Source organism: Cebus imitator, unplaced genomic scaffold (assembly GCF_001604975.1).
Source record: "Cebus imitator isolate Cc_AM_T3 unplaced genomic scaffold, Cebus_imitator-1.0 Scaffold48, whole genome shotgun sequence".
NCBI classification, from domain to species: domain Eukaryota; kingdom Metazoa; phylum Chordata; class Mammalia; order Primates; family Cebidae; genus Cebus; species Cebus imitator.
Window position 1 is genome coordinate 7,581,577 of NW_016107363.1, and position 20,384 is coordinate 7,601,960.

A 20,384-nucleotide genomic window follows, 5' to 3' on the forward strand; every position below is an offset into this window, starting at 1 on the left:
TTCATCTTGGGAGAGCCAAAGGAGTAAGGTCTTAGAGTAATATTCTTTGGCAGCCCCCAGTCTGGGACCATGGCTGAGATATTCTGTAGTGCCTCCTTACCCAACACCTGTCCATCAGAGCAGAACAAGCTACTACTTGTTTCCTCACCAAACTAGTTTTCAAAGGGGAGAGAGGATAGGAAGCACTTGTTGGCTTATTTCCTATTAAGACTTGAAGAAAAAGGGAGATACAATGATGTATTGGTTCAAGTACTCTATCTTCCAATGAGACAAATGTAATAAATCATAATACCTGTCTGACTGAATCCCATTGATCATCGCAAACAGAGTTTTAAATTCATTATATAGTTTCAGCTAAAACATACTCTATATCTACCCTGACTTCTATTCTACGATTATCCACTCACCTAATGTAAGAAAAAACATCTTCAGGGAAGGCTTTCCAACATAATCAAAAGCTGCTTTTCCCTTTTCCCTAAATCCACAAGATTAAACAAACACAAAACTTTAAGAGTTTATTCTAGAGATTTCAGAGTTTACCCCTACTGCCACTCTAATGGTTTCCTGACTGAAGCTTAGTCTTTTTTATTTTTGGAAAGTATTACGTATATAAGTATCACAGACCAGAAAAGTTTTACAAGTAAGAAGTTGTCTTCTTTTAACCTCTTAGCATGTACTCAGTCTTTATTTCTTAGAAAATATCTTTTTTTTTACTTTAGGCCATTAATGGTAAATGATTTTTAAAATGTATTTATATTTCTTAAGCCTAGCATTTCTTGCTAAGGATTCAGGTTTAGCAAACACTGTTTATAAATATACATAGATCAAGCCATTAAATATGAATTAAGTTATTAATTAATGTTTAAAAATTATAGCCCGGTGCTGTGGCTCACGCCTGTAATCCCAGCACTTTGAGAGGCCGGAGCAGGTAGGTCACCTGAAGTCAAGAGTTTGAGACCAGCCTAGCCAACATGGTGAAACCCCGTCTCTACTAAAATGCAAAAATTAACCAGAAGCGGTGGCAGACGCCTGTAATCTCAGCTACTCAGGAGGCTGAGGCAGGAGAATCACTTGAACCCAAGAGGTGGAGGTTGCAGTAAACTGAGATTATGCCACTGCACTCCAGCCTGGGTGACAGAGTGAGACTCTGTCTCCAATAAATAAATATTATAATATTTGTTGTTTTTTTCTGCTTGCTGTTGCAAAATGGCATTTGAAATGAAAATCAAAGTTTAAATAGTAAAAGGTTTAAATGAGAATACTAAAATAATGCTTTCTTACGTAAAGTGTCATTAATCACTGTCGTTGCTAACTTTGTTTTACTTATTTATAGTCAGGACTGAGATTCCAAACTTACCTTTGGTTCATCTGTGGTTATACAGTATAATTTGGGGGAAAGTTTGTTTGCAAGGAACAGGAACTCACTCGAATTAGATAAAATGAAAAAGATACAAGGAAATCATTTATTTTCCCAATAATAAGACATACATCCAGACCTCAAGGATAAATGGAAGGCATTAAGTTTCTATGCTCTGTGTCTCTTTCCCTACCTCTGGGGCTGTGTGTCATTCTGTGCTTCTCTCTACTCCACCCGAAGACCAGTTTCTTTTAAGACTTGTGTATCTCTTCCTTCATATACTCACATAGCATTAAAACCAACATGTGGAAAAAGTCCCACTACTTTTTACTCCTAATGCCAATGCCATCTAACTTCAGTTTCTGAGGCTCCTGAAGTTTCAATTCTCCAGGGAAATTTTTGATTATCTTATCTTGGATCTGGCTGTATCCCTGCCTCTTGATTAAATTAGCAACAAGCAGGATTTGATATAAACATGACTGCATAGGCATACCATTCATCAGAGTCTGTGGATACCATTACCAAAGAAGGAAGAGGGAGTTGGAATAGTGCTTGAAACATTTTTTCTATAGAATATCAACCTATCAGACTGAGTTGAAGAGCTATTATCTTGGAGAGCATTTTTATTTGGGGGTTGAATATCTACAGCCCTATAAATTAGAAAGCTAAACATGTGAGAAGCTAGTTGAAAAAAAAGCATCCTTGTATATAAAACCACTCATCAATAAATAGTTTTGAATACCTACTTTGCCAGACTGCTGGGTTCCAGGACATGAGTGAACACCTTAAATATACACACAAGTATACTTGCTTTCCAGTCCTCTCTCCCTCTTTAACTCTGACCTGTTAAAATAAAAGAGGGTGAATAACTGCAATAGACACAGGTCAGAGTCAGGCAAAGAATACGCAGAGTTTTCTTATTTGGCATGTCTCAAATAAGAAAGAGATGGTCAGTAGCGGATGATACTATTAATCTAAAGTTTAAACTTGTTTTTTCCTTTTTCTTCTCTTGTTCCTCTCTCTCCTTCCCCTTTCTTCCATCCCTAGTTCTTTCCTTCATCCCCTTTTGTTTTCTTTATTTCTGACTTTTAGTATGATAAAGCCCTCTCTTGTAAACCATACTTAAATTCATATAACATTATCACTACATTGGGATTTTTAAAAAATATATAAACTTCATTATATGAAAAGTACATAATTAAAATACTCTTCCTATTTCTTAATCTTGGTTTTTCTGTTCTCCTAGATTGCAGAAAAAACAGAACTCAAAATAGCAGAGTCTCGAGAAGGTTATAGACCCATTGCCAAACACTCATCAGTACTGTTCTTCAGCATTGCAGACCTGGCTAATATTGATCCCATGTATCAGTACTCTCTCATCTGGTTTGTGAACCTTTATATCAACTCAATTCATGACAGGTAAACTTCTCTCATTTTATTCATCTTTCTGAGGTTGGATTTTCACAGTCCTTTCCATTTAAAAAATGTGACTTTTTTTTTTTGCTTACGTATATTCATTACAGAACATTAAAAATGTGGAAAAGTGGCTGGGCGCGGTGGCTCACGCCTGTAATCTCAGCACTTTGGAAGGCCAAGGGGGCCAGATCACTTGAGGTCATGTGTTCAAGATGAGCGTGGCCAACATGATGAGATCCTGTGTCTCCTAAAAGTACAAAAATCAGCCGGGCATGGTGGTGGGCGCCTGTAATCCCAGCTACTGGGGAGACTGAGGCAGGAAAATCACTTGAACTCAGTAGGTGGAGGTTGAGCCGAGATGGCACCACTGCACTCCAGCCTGGGCAACAGAGCAANAAAAAAAAAAAAAAAGAAAGAAAAAAGAAAAAGTGAAAGAAAAAAAGATACTTGAAAGATAATCAAAACCTCCTTTCTATTTTAAGTAGTTGTTTCATTCCTACTTAAGATTTAGGCATAGAGGGATTAACTTTTAGTATTTTTTTCTTCTCTCTTTTAATTATTTCATAGAGGCAGGCACATGACTTATTTTTGAGCAACTCTAGTGTATCTTTCTCCAGGCTTGAGGTCTCTAAAAGGCTTCAGTCCCAAGTTTCTTTTTTCTTTGTTCTATTTGATTGTTTTTTTGAAACAAGGTCTAACTCTGTCACCCAGGCTAGAGTGCAGTGGCACAATCACAGCTCACTGCAGCCTCAACCTCCTGGGCTCAGGTGATCCAACCACCTCAGCCTTCAGAATAGCAAGGACTTCAGGTGTGCACCACTGTGCTTGGCTAATTTTTGTATTATTTTTTTGTAGAGATTGGGTTTCACCAAGTTGCCCAGGCTGGTCTTGAACTCCTGGACTCAAGAAATCTGCCCGACTTATCCTCCCTTAGTGCTGAGATTACAGGAATGAGCCACTACACCTGGCCCCACTGTTTTTTTTCTTGTCTTGTCTTTTTTTTTTTTTTTTGAGATGGAGTTACTCTCTGTTGCCCGGGCTGGAGTGCAATGGTGCTATCAGCTCGTTGCAGCTTCCGCTTCCCAGGTTCAAGCAATTCTCCTGCCTCAGCCTCCTGAGTATAGGCATGCAGCACCACACCCAGCTAATTTTTGTATTCTTATTAGAGACAGAATTTCACCATGTTGGTCAGGTTGGTCTTGAACTCCTGACCTCGTGATCCACCTGCCTCGGCCTCGTGAAGTGCTTGGATTACAGGCGTCAGTCCCTGAGCCTGGCCTCTAGCCCCACATTTCTAATGGTTTTCTAGAAATTCTCACTTTAATCAATTAATGAATGTATGCAAATTTCAGAGTCAAACTGGAGTTGGGGATTACATATCCTTTCTGCCACATAGTAGCTGCATGTCTATAGGCAAGTCCTTTAATGTGAGGTAATTGCCTCAATTTTTCTTATCTATAAAATTGGGATAATATTACTGACCTTTTAGGGTTTTTATGACAATTAAATGAGATAATATTCGTAAAGTGTTTATAACAATGTCTGGTATTTAGTAACTGTTGTACCTGTTTTAAAAAAATTTATGACTTGAGCCAATTGTGTGTGCTATAAGAAATTTCGACATTGGCTATTGGTAGAATAATCTCTTCTGAGTGATTGAAATTCCAGATTCCTTCTCAGTTGGAATTTGGAATTTGAATTTATACAACCCATGTGATGAAGGAAATTCAAGTTAAAGAATTGACATAAAAACGTCAATCTCAAGTTTTGGTGAGGATGTGAAATAATTGGAGCCCTCCTACACTGCTGGTGGGATTTTAAAATAATATGGCCACTTTGGAAGTTCTTCAAAATACTAAACCTAGATTGCCATATGACCCAGCATGTCCACTCCCGGGTATATACCCAAGAGAATTGATTGCATATGTTCACACACAAACTTAGTTTTAAAAAAATTGGGCATAAAATGCTGCATTCAAAAGTTACTTGGGTTACTTTTTCCCCTCTTCAACATGTGATGTTATTCACATGAAATACAGTTAGGCTCATTTGTTTACTTTTATGTTTCATTTTAGGGTTTTTCTTCATCCTTGTTGAGTTTAATTGTATTATATGTTTGAGTACATAAACCATTAGTGACTCCAAAATTCAACCCTGTACAAAAAGATCTACTTAGAGACGGGTCACTACCCCCAACCCTTCCATCCCATTCCCATGGTCCTATGTATTACTTTTTAAAAATCAAATTTTTAATTTTAAGTGTAGATTCACATGTGATTATGAGAAATAGTAAAGATCTTATGTACCTTTTACCCAGTTGCCCCAATGGTGACATGTTGAAAACCTATAAAACAATTATCACAACCATGATAATGACATTAATACAGTCAAGATATGGAACATTTCCACCACCACAAGGATCCCTGTGTTGTCCTTTAATAGCTATACCCACTTCCCTCCCATCCTTACCCCTTCCGTAACCCTTGGCAACCCCTAACCTGTTCTCCATTTCTATACTTTCGTTAGTTTAAAAATTTCGTATAAATGGAAGCATATGGCATGTAACTTTTTGAGATTGGCTTTTTTTACTGAGTGTAATTCTCCAGAGATTGATTCAAGTTGCTGTGTGTTTAAATATTTGGCTGTTTTTGAAGGCTGAGAAATATTTCATAGCATGAAGGACCTCTGAATTATTTCCAGTTTGGGTTTACAATGAATAAAACTACTATAAACATTCATGTACATGTATTTGTGAACAGAAATTTTTATTTCTTTGAGATAAATACACAGGAATGCAATTGCTGGATTATATAGTAGTGGTTTGTTCAGATATTCTTCTTCTTCTTTTTTTTTTTTTTTTTTTTAGCAAACAAGACACATGGTTTACTGAGGACTCTCTTTTTAAACTGTTAGGTTCCGGGGTACATGTGCAGGTTTGTTATATAGGTAAATTACATGTCACAGAGGATTAGTATACAGATGATTTTGTCACCCAGGTAATAAGCATAGTACCTGTAGGTAGTTGTTTTGTTTTGTTTTGAGACAGAGTCTTGGTCTATCACCAGGCACCAGGCTGGAGTGCAGTGGCGCAATCTCGGCTCACTGCAACATCTGCCTCCGGTGTTCAAGCAATTCTCCTGCCTCAGCCTCCCGAGTAGCTGGGACTACAGGCGTGTGCCACCACACCCAGCTAATTTTTTTTGTGTGTGTACTTTAGTAGAGACGGAGTTTCACTATGTTGGCTAGGATGGTCTTGAATTCTTGACCTCACGATCCACCTGCCTCGGCCTCCCAAAGTGCTGGGATTACAGGCATGAGCCACCGCACCCAGCCCTGTAGGTAGTTTTTTAAACCTCACCATCCTCCCACTCTCCACCTTTTGTTCCCTTCCTGTGACCTTGTGTACTCAATGTTATGAGAACATGGGGTATTTGGTTTTCTGTTCTGCATTATTAGTTTGCTTAGGATAATGGTCTCCAGCTCCATCCATGCTGCTACAAAGGACATGAGTTCATTCTTTTTGGTGGCTGTCTTGTATTCCATGGCGCATCTGTGCTACATTAACTTTAGCTAGTCTATGATTGACGGGCATCTAGGTTGATTCCATGTCTTTGCTATTGTGAATAGTGCTGCGATTAACAGACGCATGCATGTTTTTATGGTAGAACAATTTATGTTCCTTTGGGTATATACCCAGTAATGGATTGCTGGGTAAAATGGTAGGTAGTTCTGTTTTAAGTTCTTTGAGAAGTCTCCAAACTGCCTTCCACAGTGAACTAATTTACATTTCCACCAGCAGTGTGTAAGTGTTGCCTTTGCTCCACAACTTTGCCAGCATCTGTTATTTTTTTGACTTTTTAACTATAGCCATTCTGACTGGTGTGAGATGGTAAATTACTGTGGTTTTGATTTGCATTTCTCTAATGATTAATGATATTGAGCATTTTTTCATATGCTTGTTAGCCCCGCGTATGTCTTCTTTTGACGTGTCTATGGCCTTTGCCCGCTTTTTAATGGGGTTGTTTTATGCTTGTTAAGTTCCTTACATATTTTGGAAATTAGATCCTTTTCAGATGCACAGTGTGAAAATATTTTCTCCCATTGTGTAGGCTGTTTACTCTGTTGATAGTTTGTTTTTGCTCTACAGAAGCTCTTTAGTTTTTTTGTTTTGCTTTGTTTTTCTTTTTTTTTTAAGAAAGTGACAGCTTGGGCAACATGGTGAAACACCATCTCTACAAAAAATACAAAAACCTAGCTGGGCTTGTGCCATGGACCTGTAGTCCAAACTGCTTGGGAGGCTGAGATGGGAAGATTCCTTGAGCCTAGGAGATAGAGGTTGCAGTGAGCTGTGATCATGCCACTGCACTCCAGCCTGGGTGACAGGGCAAGGCTCTGTCTCAAAAAAAAAAAAAGTGCCAAACTGTTTCTTAGAATGGCTACATCATTTTATATTCCCATAGGTATTATATTTTAAAATTGAACTGGAAAAAATTGAAAGCAATATATGCTTATTGTAAACATTTTTTTGGAATATGAGAGTGTAAACAATATTAGTTATAACTCTACCCAGTAAGTACAATTGTCCACTTTTCATGCATTTTTCTTTATTCTTTTTTTTTTTTTTTTTTTTTNTTTTGAGACAGAGTCTCACTCCATTGCCCAGACTGGAGTGCAATGGTGCCATCTCGGCTCACTGCAACCTCTGCCTCCCAGGTTCAAGCAATTCTCTTGCCTCAGCCTCCCTCGTAGCTGGGATTACAGGCATGTACTACCACGCCCAGCTAATTTTTGTATTTTAGTAGACATGGGGTTTCACCATATTGGCCAGGCTGGTCTCAAACTTCTGACCTCAAATGATCCACCCATTTTGGCCTCCCAAAGTTCTAGGATTACAGGTGGGAGGCACTGTGCCTGGCCTTTTCATGCATTTTTAAAATATGTAGATCTTTATTTATAAAGATATTTTTAAAATGCATGAAAAGGCCAGGCACAGTGCCTCCCACCTGTAATCCTAGAACTTCTTTGGGGCAGGCAAACATCTCATAATTCTTTGTCTCTTACATTTTCCTCCCTAGCATAGAGCCTTACACTAATAGAGACTTAATAGGCATGTTTTTAAAAAATTGACTAATTGTTTATAGTCACTTTGGGGCAGAATACAAAATTTAGGATTTGGAAAATAAAGAGATGGTATAAACCATATTTCACTTTCTCAGAGAATTATACCCTACATTTTGAAACTTTTTATTTTGAAATACAGATTCACAAGAAGTTGCACACAGAAAAATATGTGCAGAGAGGTTTCATGTACCCTTCATCCTCTTTCTCCAGTGGTAGCATCTTGCCTATAGTACAGTGTCACAACCAAGAAACTGACGCTGCTAAACCCATACAGCTTATTCAGATTTCACCAGTCTTACATGCCCTTGTGTGTGTGTTTTTAATAATGATAATTTGATAAAATAAAAAGTGTATATGTGAATTCACATTGCTTGTATTTTCCTAGTTTTGATGATACATTGTCTTTCTTTTTAACCTTTTTAGTAACAAATCCAAAATTTTGGAAAAACGTCTACGATATTTAAATGACCACTTCACATACAACTTATATTGTAATGTATGCCGATCACTATTTGAGAAGGACAAGCTGTTATTTTCCTTTTTATTATGTGCCAATCTTCTCCTGTAAGTTGCTTGCTTTTACCATAATTTACTTATTTTTAAAACCTCCCTGGAAAATCAAATCTGTAAATGTTTCTTCTCACAGAAGGTTATATTTTTCTTTGCTTAAGTCATGATTTTACCTGTGCATTTCACTGATAACAATGGCTCCTATGATAGTATTGATGTTTGTTTAATTTTTAAAATCTACATAACAGAAAAGTTCACAGAGTATTAATGTACAGTTCAACAAATTCTTACAAAGGAAAGATCTGGTGATGAAATAGATCATTTCCCCATCATCCTTGAAGCGCTTGTCCTCCACTCAGTTACCACCTCTTTACTCCCAAAAAAGGTAACAACTATACTCACTTATAACACTGCAGTTTAGTTTGACATATATATGACATATACACACACACACACACACACACACACACACACACACACATATAATAAGTCATATATATTTATATTAAAGCAAATATGTATTCTTTTATCTGGCTTCTTTTCTTCAACATTTCTTTTCTGAGATTCATCCATGTCATAGCATGAGGCTGGTTCATTTGCTTTGACTGCTTTACAGTATTCCATTACAAGAATACATTGAAGTTTACTTGTTCAATTCGATGAACAGTTGGGTTGTTTCCAGTTAGGCACTATTATAAGTAATGGTGCTATGAACAATCTTGTGTATAAATGTAGGTGCACATGTGCACACATTTCTGTTGGGAAGATGCCTAGAAAGAAAATTAGAAATTGTTTTCCAGAATGATTATACCAGTTTACATCCCATTAACAGAGTTTGAGTGTTCCATTGCACCAGATTCCCAGCAACATTTTATATTGTTATTTTAAAGAAATGTATTTTGGTATGTGATACATATTATTGCATCATGGTTTGAATTTATATTTTTCTGATGACTAATGAAGTTGATCATGTTTATAGTTACTCATGTTTATAGGCTATTTGGAAATCTTCTAGTGTACTTGTTCATATCACTTGCAATTTCTCTGTTGGGTATTTCTTAGTGATTTGTATGAGTTCTTTATATATTCTAGACACAAATCCCTTGAAAATTGTGTATGACATATTGGCAGTCAGTTTCTAGTTTGCCTTTTCATTCTTTCTTTCTTTCTTTTTTTTTTTTTTTTTTTTTTTTTTTTTTTTTTTTTTTTTTTTTTTTTTTTTGAGAGACTCTCTCGCTCTGTTGCCCAGGCTGGGGTGCAGTGGCACGATCTTGGCTCACTGCAACCTCTGCCTCCTGGGTTCAAGCAATTCTTCTGCCTCGGCCTCCTGAGTAGCTGGGATTACAGGCACCCACCACAACACCCAGCTAATTTTTTGTATTTTTAGTAGAGACAGGGTTTCACCATGTTAGCCAGGCTGGTCTCAAACTCCTGACCTTGTGATCCACCCACCTCAGCCTCCCAAAATGCTGGGATTACAGGTGTGAGCCACCGTGCCCGGCCACCTTCTCGTTATCTTAATGCTGCCTTTTGCTGAACACAAGTTCTTAATTTTAATATAGTTTGATTTGTGGATTTGCTTTGTGAAAACTCTTTTCACAGTCCAATATTATGAAGATATTCTCCTATATAATCATCTGGAAGCTTTATTACGCCTTTCACATTTAGATGTACAAGCCACGTGCAACTGATGTGTGCATGTGGTCTAAGGAAATGTCAAATTTAAAATTACATTTTTTCCATGCAGCTCTTCACTTGTTGAAAAGACTGGCCTTTTTCCTATTGCTCTGTAGTGCCACCCTTGCCATAAATAATACATTCATTTATCTAAATCTGTTTCTGGACTATCTATTCAGTTCCATTAGTGTGTTTGTCTGTAATTAGTCTTGATGTCTGATGGTGTTTCATTTTGTTCTTCTTTAATTTTTTTATTTTTTTATTTCAACCGGTTTTTGGGGGAACAAAAACCAGTGGTGTTTAGTTACATGAATAAGTTCTTTAGTGTTGATTTCTGAGATTTTGGCGCACCCATCACCAGAGTAGTATACGCTATACCTAAAGTGTAGTCTTTTATCCCTCTCCATCCACACACTTTCCCCCAAGTCCCCAAAGTCCAATGTAATATTCTTATGCCTTTACGACCTCATAGCATAGCCCCCATATATGAGTGAGAACATAGGAAGTTTGTTTTTACATTCCAGTAAGTGCAGTGAGTTACTTCACTTAGAATAATAGTCTCCAGGCTGGGTGCGGTGGCTCATGCCTGTAATCCAAGCACTTTGGGAGGCCAAGGTGGGTGGATCGCCTGAGCTCAGGAGTTGAAGACCACCCAGGACAACATGGTGAAACCCCGTCTCTACAAAAATACAAAAAAATTAGCTAGGCATGGTGGCATATGCCTCCCAGCTACTTGGGAGGCTGAGGCAAGAATTGCTTGAGCTCTGGAGGCAAAGGTTGCGGTGAGCTGAGATCACACCACTGCATGCATTTCAGCTTGGGTTACAGAGTGAGACTCTGTCTCTAAATAAATAAATAAAGTAATAGTCTCCAATTCCTTCCAGGTTGCTGTGAATGCCATAATTTTGTTCCTTTTTATGGCTGTGTATATACACCACATTTTCTTTTTCCACTCCTTGATTGATCAGCATTTGTGTTGGTTCCATATTTTTGAAATTGCCAATTGTGCTGCTGTAAACGTGTGCAAGTATCTTTTTCATATAATGACTTATTTTCCTCTGGGTAGCTACCGAGTAGTGGGATTGCTAGACCAAACAGATCTACTTTTAGCTTCTTAATTTATCTCCACACTGTTTTCCATAGTGGTACTGGTTTACATTCCCACAAACAGTGTATAAGTGTTCCCTTTTCACCACATCCACACCAACATCTATTATTTTTTAAATTATGGCCATCCTTGCAGGAATGAGGGAGTATCACATTGTGGTTTTGATTTGCATTTCCCTGATAATTAGTGATGTTGAGCATTTTTCCATATGCTTGTTGGCCATTTGTATATCTTCTTTTGAGAATTGTCTATTTATGTCCTTAGCCCACTTTTTTATGAGATTGTCTGGTTTTCCTTGCTGATTTGTTTGAGTTCTTTGTAGATTCTGGATATTAATTATTTGTCAGATGTATAGATTGTGATGATTTTCTTCCATTCTGTGGATTGTCTGTTAACTCTGCTAATTATTTCTTTTGCTCTGCAGAAGCTTTTTAGTTTAAGTCCCATCTATTCATCTCTGTTTTTGTTGCATTTGCTTGTTCTTCTGTTATACAAGAGTGTCTTTCTTATTCTTGGATCTTTGTATTTCCACATAAATATTAGCATCATCTGGTCAAGTCCAAAGTGGAAAGATAACCAGTAATATGCTGAAGTTTTGATTAGGGGTGCATTGGAACTGTAAATTAGTTTGTGGAAAATTAACAATTTCACAGTATTGAGTGTTTCAATCTAAGAACATAGTATATTACTCCATTTTCCTTAGTTCTTTTTCATTTCACTCTATAATGTTTAACAGTTTTCTTTACCCTGCATATCCTTTTGTAAAAGGCTTTATTTTGTAGAGTAATTTTAGATTCACAGCAAAACTGAGCAGAAGGTACAGCGATTTCTTATATACAACCTCCTGCACTAACAAAACCCCTTACCAGAGTGATATATTTGTTAGAATCTATGAGCTTACATTGACATATCACTATCACTCATCAGTAAGTTCATAGCTAACATCAGGCTTCACGCTTGGTATTATACTCCTATCAATTTTGATAAGTGTGTAATAACATGTATCTGCCATTATAGTTTCACTGCCCTAAAAATCATCTATGTTCTATTTATTAAGCCTTCCCTCCCCTCAACCCTGCCAACTACTGATTCTTTTGGTATCTCCATGGTTTAGTTTTTGTCATTTCCAGAGTGTTACATAGTTGGAATTATGCAGTATGTAAGCCTTTTCAGATTGGCTTTTTTTCACTTAGTAATAAGGTTCCTCCATGTCTTTTCATGGCTTGATAGCTTACTTCTTTTTAGTGCTGAATTATGTTCCATTGTTTGGATGTACCACAGTTTATTCATTAACCTACTGATGGACATCTTAGTTGCTTCTAAGTTTTGGCAATTATGAGTAAATATGCTACAAACATTCTATGTAAGTTTTTATGTGAACATAAGTTTTCAACTTCTTTGGATAAGTCCCAGGAATGCAACAGCCGGATTGTATGGTAACAGTATGTTTAGTTTTGTAAAAAACTGCCAAACTGTCTTCCTAAGTGGCCGCACCATTTCGCCTCTCCATGAGCAATGAGTAAGAGTTCATGGTGCGTATTTTGGAAGGTGGCATTTTAATAGTGTTTAGGGTATGTCATTTTAATTTGCAATTTCCTAATGAAATGTGATAGTGAACATGTTTTCCTATTCTTATCTGCCAAGTATACATCATCTTTGGTGACATATCTGTTCAGGTTTTTTTTTTTTTTTTTTTTTTTGAGACAGCCTAGTTCTGTCACCCAGGCTGGAGGGCAGTGGCTCAATCTCAGCTCATTACAACCTCCACCTCCCAGGTTCAAGTGATTTTCCTGCCTCAGCCTCCTAAGTGGCTGGGATTACAGGTGCCTGCCATCATGCCTAGCTAATTTTTGTATTTTTAGTAGAGACAGCGTTTTACAATGTTGGCTAGGCTGGTCACAAACTCCTGACCTCAAGTGATCCACCTGCCTTGGCCTCCCAAAGTTCTGGGACTGCAAGTGTGAGCCACTGTGCACAGCTGTCAAGTTTTTTATTATTTTACATATTTTGATAGGATCATATGCTTTTACTTCTTTACTCTCTCACTATGATTAATTAATTGATTTTCAAATATTGAATCAGCCTTTTATACCTGTAATAAATCCCACTTAGTCATGGTGTATAATTCTTTCTATACATTATTGGGTTTGATTTGACAATATTTTGTTGCTAATATTTGCTAATATTTTGCTCCCCTTGTTGAGGATTTTTGCATCAATTTTTATGAGAGATTTTGGGTTGTGGTTTTCCTTTCTTGTAATGTGTTGCCTGGCTCTGGTATTAGGTAGTACTGGCCTCATAGAACCAGTTAGCAAGTATCCCTTTTGCTATTTTCTGGAAGACATGGTGGAATTGATTTAATTTCTTCCTGTATGTTTAGTACTATTCTTCAGTGAACCCATCTGAGCCTGGTGCTTTCACTTTTAGAAAGTTATTAATTACTGATTCAATTTCATTAATAGACACAGGTCTAGTCAGATTATCAAATTTTCCCTTGTGAGCGTTTTGGCAGATTGTGACTTCTTTATCTTGATGTAATGGTCCTCTTAATTCCCAATAATTTTCCTTGCTCAGAAGTCTTCTTAGTCTGAAATTAATATAGCTACCCTGCTTCCCCCTGATTAGTGTTAGCTTGGTATATCTTTCTCTATCTCCTTACTTTTAATGTATCTGTGTCTTTGTATGTTTAAGGTGGGCTTCCTGTAGACAACATATAGTTAGGTCTTGCTTTTGGATCCACTCTGATCACCTGTCTTTTAATTGATGTATTTAGACCATTGACATTTAAACTGATTACTGATACAGTTGGATTAATATCTACCATATATGTTACTGTTTCCTATTCATTGCCCTTGTTCTGTTGTTGTTATTGTTGTTACTGTTATTATTTTTATCTTCTATTTTTCTGTCTTCTCTGGTTTTAACTAAATTTGTATGATTCCGTTTTTTCTTTTCTCTTAGCAGATCAATTATCCTTACTTTTTAAAACTTTTTTTGTTATTGCCCTTGAGTTTGCAATTTACATTTACAGCTAATCCAAGTCCTCATTCAAATAACACTATACCACTTCCTGCAAGTATTCTATAACAGACTATTCCCAGTTTCCCCTCCCCTTATCCCTTATAACATTGTGGTCATTCATTTCACTTATCCATAGCTATAGGCACCGAATACATTGTTGCTGTTATTATTTTGAACAAACCATTATTTCCATTTTTGCATATTTTAATTAACACGTAATAATTGTGTGTATTTATTTGTTCCATAGTAAATTTCAGAACATATTAAGTTATAGTGATCAGGTCAGGATAATAAGTATATCCATAATCTCAAACATTTATCATTTCTTTGTGCTAGTAACATTCAGTATTCTCTCTTCTAGCTATTTGAAAATGTATACAATTGACCCTTGAACAACATGGGTTTGAACTTCAACTTCACCAGTCCACTTATACATGGATTTTTAAGAAATAAATATATTGGAAAATTTTTTGAAGATTTGTGACACTTTGAAAAAACGCATAGATGAACTGCCTAGCCAGAAATATTCAAAAAATTAAGCAAAGGTTAACTGTGTCATAAATACGTAAAATACATGTAAATACTAGTCTTTTAAAAAATCATTAACTACCATAAAATATACACAAATTTATTATAAAAAGTTAAAATTTATAAAAACTCACACACTTACAGTCCATACATGGCATCATTTGCAGTCAAGAAATGTAAACAAATATAAAGATACAGCATCAAATCATAACTCCATACAATTAACTGTAGCACATACTGTACTACTATAAGAATTTTGCAGCCACCTCCTGTTGCTGTTGCAGTGAGCTTAAGTATTCTGATTATCCACTTAAAATGTCAGGTGATGCTAATCATCTCAAGAGCAGTTCATCTCTTCAGTACATTGGGTATGGCAGTAAAAAGTGATCTCTTCACGGTTTTCGTGTATTTTTCATTGTGTTTAGTACAATAGCACAAGCTTGGAATAACATCATTGGATCCATACAAAGTGCCTCTAGTGTGTAATTCTTTGCATGCATTATTGGATTTGATTTACTAATATTTTGTGGAAGATTTTTGCATCTTTTTTCATGAGAGATTTTGGTTTGTAGTTTTCCTGGAAGTTCTCCCAAGAGTCAGAGAAAAGTCATTACAAGAAAAAATGGAATTGTTTGATGTTTACCATAGATTGAGGTCTGCAGCTGTGGTTACCCACCATTTCAGACAAACAGTTCATCTTGTAAACAGATTACATAAACCTACAGTGTTGATCAATACAGTATATACTGTAATTTTCTTTTTCTAGTATACTTTATTGTAAGAATATAGTATTTAATGCATATAACATATAAAATATGTACTAATTGTAAGATTTTTTTAGTCAACAATAGGCTATTAGTAGTTAAGTTTTGGTGGAATCAAAAATTATACATGAATTTTGGCCACATGGGGGTCAGCACCTTAACTCGCGTGTTGTTCAAAAGTCGAATGTAATATATTATTGTTAACTATACTCATCCTACAGTTCTATTGAATACGAGAAGTTCTTTTGTATCCTTTAATAAATTTCTCCCTATTCCCTGTGTTTCCCAGCCTCTGGTATACTCTGTTCTACTTTTTACTTCTATGAAATCAACTTTTTTAAGCTTCTGTATATGAGTGAGAACACATGGTGTTTAACTTTCTGCTCCTGGCATATTTCACTGAACGTAATGTCTTTCAGTTTTATTCATGTTGCCGCAAATGAGAAGTTTTCATTCTTTTTATGGCTGAATAATATTCCATTGTGTATGTGTACCACATTTTCTTTAGCCCTTCATCTGTTGTTGGACACTTAGGTTGATTTTATATTTTGCTTATTGTGAATAGTTTTACCAAAACAAATCAGTGCAGATGTCTCTTCGATCTAATTATTTCCTTTCCTTTAGATAAAGGCCGAGTTGTGGGATTGCTGGATCATATGGTAGTTTGATTTGTGATTTTTTGAGGAACTTCCATACTTTTCTCCATAGTGGTTATACTAGTTTACATTCCTACCAACAGTGCATAAGAGTTCCCTTTTCTCTGAATCCTCACCAGCATTTGTATTTTTTGGCTTTTTGATGATAGCCATTCTAACTGGAGTGAGATGATATCTCATTGTGGTTTTGATTTGCATTTCTCTAATGATTAGTGATACCGAACTTTTTTTCATATGTTTTTGGCCATTTGTGTGTCTTCTTTTGAGAAACGTCTGTTCAGATCATCTGTCCTTTTTTTTTTTTCTTTTGAGACAGAGTCTCACTCTTTTGCCCTGGCTGCCATGCAGTGACATTTTGTTGGCTCACTGCAGCCTCCACCTGCCAGGCTCAGGTGATCCTCCCATCTTAGCCTCCCAAGTAGCTGGGAAACAGGCACATGCTACCATGCTTAGCTAATTTTTCTATTTTTCTTTTTGTGGAGACAGGGCTTTGCTATGTTATCCAGGCTGGCCTTAAACTCTTGGGCTAAAGTGATTCATCTGCCTTGGCCTCCCAGAGTACTGGGATTACAGGCATAACCCACCATGCTAGCCTCATTTGCCCATTTAAAAATCAGATTTTTTTATTGTTGTGGTTGAGATGTTTGAGTTCCTTGTATATTCTGGGTATTAATTCCTTGATAGATGAATAGTTTGTAAATATTTTCTCCCATTCTGAGGGTTGTCTTTTCCTGTGTTGATTGTTTCTTTTGGTGTACAAAAGCCTTTTAGTTTAATATAATTTCCCTTATTTACATTTTGCTTTTGTTGCCTGACCTTTTGAGATTTTATTCCTAAAATCTTTTCCAGGACCAATGTCCTGAAGCATTTCCCATGTTTTCTTCTAGTAGTTTTATAGCTTCAGGTTTTACATTTAGGTTTTTAATCCATTTTGAGTTGATTTTTGTATAGAATAAGAAGAGAGGGTCTGGTTTTGTTCTTCTGCATATGGATATCCAATTTTCCCCAGAACCATTTACGGAAGAGACTGTCCTTTCCCCAGTCAATGTCCTTGGCACCTTTCTCAAAAGTCAGCTGGCTGTAGACACATGGATTAATTTCTGGGTTCTTTGTTCTGTTCCACTGGTCTATGTGTCTGGTCGTATGCCAGTACCATACTGTTTTGGTTAATATAGCTTTGTAGTACATTTTGAAGTCTGGTAGTGTGATGCATCTAGCTTTGTTCTTTTTGCTTAGTGTTGCTTTGGCTATTTTGGGTCTTTCATGGTTCCATGCAAATTTTAGAATTTTTTTTCTATTTCTGTGAAGAATGTCATTGGTATTTTGATAGAGAGTGCATTGAATTTGTTGATCACCTTGGGTGGTATGATCATTTTAACAACATTAATTTTTCTAGTCTATGAAGATGGGATGTCATTCTATTTTTTGGTGTCTTCAATTTCTTTCATCATTGTTTTTTGGTGTTTTTTAAGTTTTCCTTATAGAGAGCCTTCACCTTCTTGTTTAAATGTACTCCTAGATATTTTATTTTTTGTGATTTTTGCCAGTGGGAATACTTCCTTGATTTCTTTTCCAGCTAGTCCATTGTTCTTACATAGAAACACTACCAATTTTTGTAAGTTGATATTTGTATCCTGCAACTTTACTAGTTTTAATAGTTTTTTTAATAGAGTCTAAGTTTTTCTGTATATAAAATCATGTCATCTGCAAACGGGCAATATGACTTTCTCCTTTCTAATTTGAATGCCCTTCATTTTTTTTTCTCTTCCCTAACTGCTCAGGCTAAGACTTTGCTATTAATACGTTGAATAAGAGTGATGAGAGTGGGCTTCCTTGACCTTTTCCAGTTCAGTATAATGGTAGCTGTGAGTTTGTCTTATATGGCTTTTACTATGTTGATATACTTCCTTCTATGCCTAATTTATTAAGAGTTTTTATCATGAGGGATATTGAATTTTATCAAATGCTTTTTCTGAATCTTTTAATATGATCATATGGTGTTTGTCCTTCATTCTGTTGTGATGTATCACATTATTTGTGTAGGTTGAATCATCCTTACATCCTTAGGATAAATCCACTTGATTATAGTGTTTGACCTTTTTGACATGCTATTGAATTTGGTTTACAATATCTTGTTGAGGATTTTTGCATTTATTTTCATCAGAGATATTGTTCTGTATTTTTTTATGTTGTATTTTTATCTGGTTTTGGTATCAGGGTTATGCTGGCCTTGTAAAATGAGTTTGGCAGAGTTCGCTCCCCTTCAATATTTTTGAATAGTTTGAGAAGAATTTTAAAGAATATTGATTCATTAAAAGTTTGGTAGAATTCAGCAGTGAAGGCATCTGTTCCTAGACTTTCCTTTCTTGATTTCATTACCGATTCAATCTCATTACTCATTATTGATCTGTTCAGGTTTTCTATTTCTTCTTGGTTCAATCTTGATAGGTTGTATGTGTCAATAAATTTACCCATTTTCTCTAGGTTTTCAAATTGATTAGTTTATAATTGTTTATAATAGTCTCTGATGATCCTTTGTATTTCTGCAGTATCAACTGTAATGTCTCCTTTTGTTTCTAATTTTATTTGGGTCTTCTGTCTTTTTTTCTTGGCCTACTTAATGCTTTGTCAATTATGTTTATCTTTTTGAAAAACCAACTTTTTGTTTCATTGATCTCTATTTTTTTAGTCTCAAAATGTCATTTATTTCTGCTTTTTTTTTTTCCTTTTTCTAATTTTGAGTTTGGTTTGTTCTTTTCTAGTTTCTTGAGGTGCATCATTAGCTTATTTGAAATCTTTCTACTTTTTCATGTAGGCATTTATTGCTATAAGCTTGCCTCTTGTTATACTTGCTATAAACTGCTATAAATATGGTTTTTGTTGTGTCCCATACATTTTGGTATGCTGTGTTTCTGTTTTCATTTGCTTCAAGGTTGTTGTTGTTGTTGTTTTGTTCATTTGTTTTTTTTTGTTTTGAGACAGGGTGTCATTCTGTCCCTCAGGCTGGAGTGCAGTGACATGATCACAGGTCACTGTGATTTCAACCTCCTGGGCTCAAGCAATCCTCTCACATTAGCCTCCCGAGTAGCTGGGACTGTAGGCATGGACCACCACACTTGGCTGATTTTTTCTATTTTTTGTAGAGACAAGGTTTTGCCATGTTGCCCAGGTGGGTCCTGAAACCCTGGGCTCAAGCAATCTGCCTGCCTCAGCCTCCCAAAGTGCTAGAAATACAGGCGTGAGGTATTTTTTACTTTCTCTCTTAATTTCTTTTTTAATCAATTGGTCACTCAGGAGCATGTTTGGTCTTCATATATTTGTATAGTTTTGGGTGTTCCTCGTTATTGATTTATACTTTTATTCCATTGTGGTCCGATAAAATAGTTCATATTTCAATTAAAAAAAATTTTAAGGTTTCTTTTTCATGTCCTAACATATGGCCAATCCTGGAGAATGTTTTATGTGCTGATGAAGAGAATGTGTATTCTGCAACTACTGTGAGATGTTCTTTAAATGTCTTGTAGGTCTATTTGGTCTATGGTACAGTTTAAATTTGAAACTTCTTTGTTGACTTTCTGTCTGGATGATCTGTCCAATGCTGAGTGGGGTGTTGAAGTCCCCAGCTGTTACTGTATTGGGGTCAGCCTCTCCCTTTAGATCTAATGATTTTTTTTTAATGTATCTGGGTGCTCTGGTATTAGGTGCATATATTTTTACACTTGTTATATTCTCTTGCTGAATTGATCCCCTTATTACTATACCATGTTATTCTTTGTAGTTTTTGACTTAAAGTCTGTTTTTTTTTTTCATGTAAATATAGCTACTCCTGCTTCCTTTAGGTTTTCATTGGTGTGGAATATCTCTTTTCATCCCATTGCTGTCAGTCTCTGTGTCTTTTCAGGTGAGGTGAGTTTCTGTGGGCAGCATATAGTTGGGTGTTTTAAATTTATTTAGCCAGTTTATATATTTTAATTGGGGAATTTAATTTGTTTACATTCAAGATTATTATTGATAATATCCTGAGCTTCTGCTCAAGTAATTTAGAATTCTCTGTATTTATCCGTCTTTTCCCAGTTAGGAGGTAGTAAGTTAGCCATATGACCTCAGTCCTCCGATGCATCTAAGAAAAGTTGCTGATTTTCAGTTTGTTCAGCTTTTTGCTTATTGTGTGGATTAGAGTGATGACTTTCAAATTCCTGACATTATCTTTTACAGAGACTTAAATA

At 36.1% G+C, this 20,384-nt stretch overlaps 1 protein-coding gene across 1 annotated transcript in view; it reads left to right on the forward strand.

Annotated features, from left to right (window-relative positions):
- The window catches only part of DNAH12 (dynein axonemal heavy chain 12), a 247,904-nt gene that overhangs the window by 181,162 nt on the left and 46,358 nt on the right, over positions 1-20,384 (forward strand). Inside the window, exons 57-58 of the mRNA XM_037738118.1 lie at positions 2,604-2,776; positions 8,318-8,458. Of these exons, the coding sequence (XP_037594046.1) occupies positions 2,604-2,776; positions 8,318-8,458 (314 nt within the window). The remainder of the gene's footprint in view (positions 1-2,603; positions 2,777-8,317; positions 8,459-20,384) is intronic.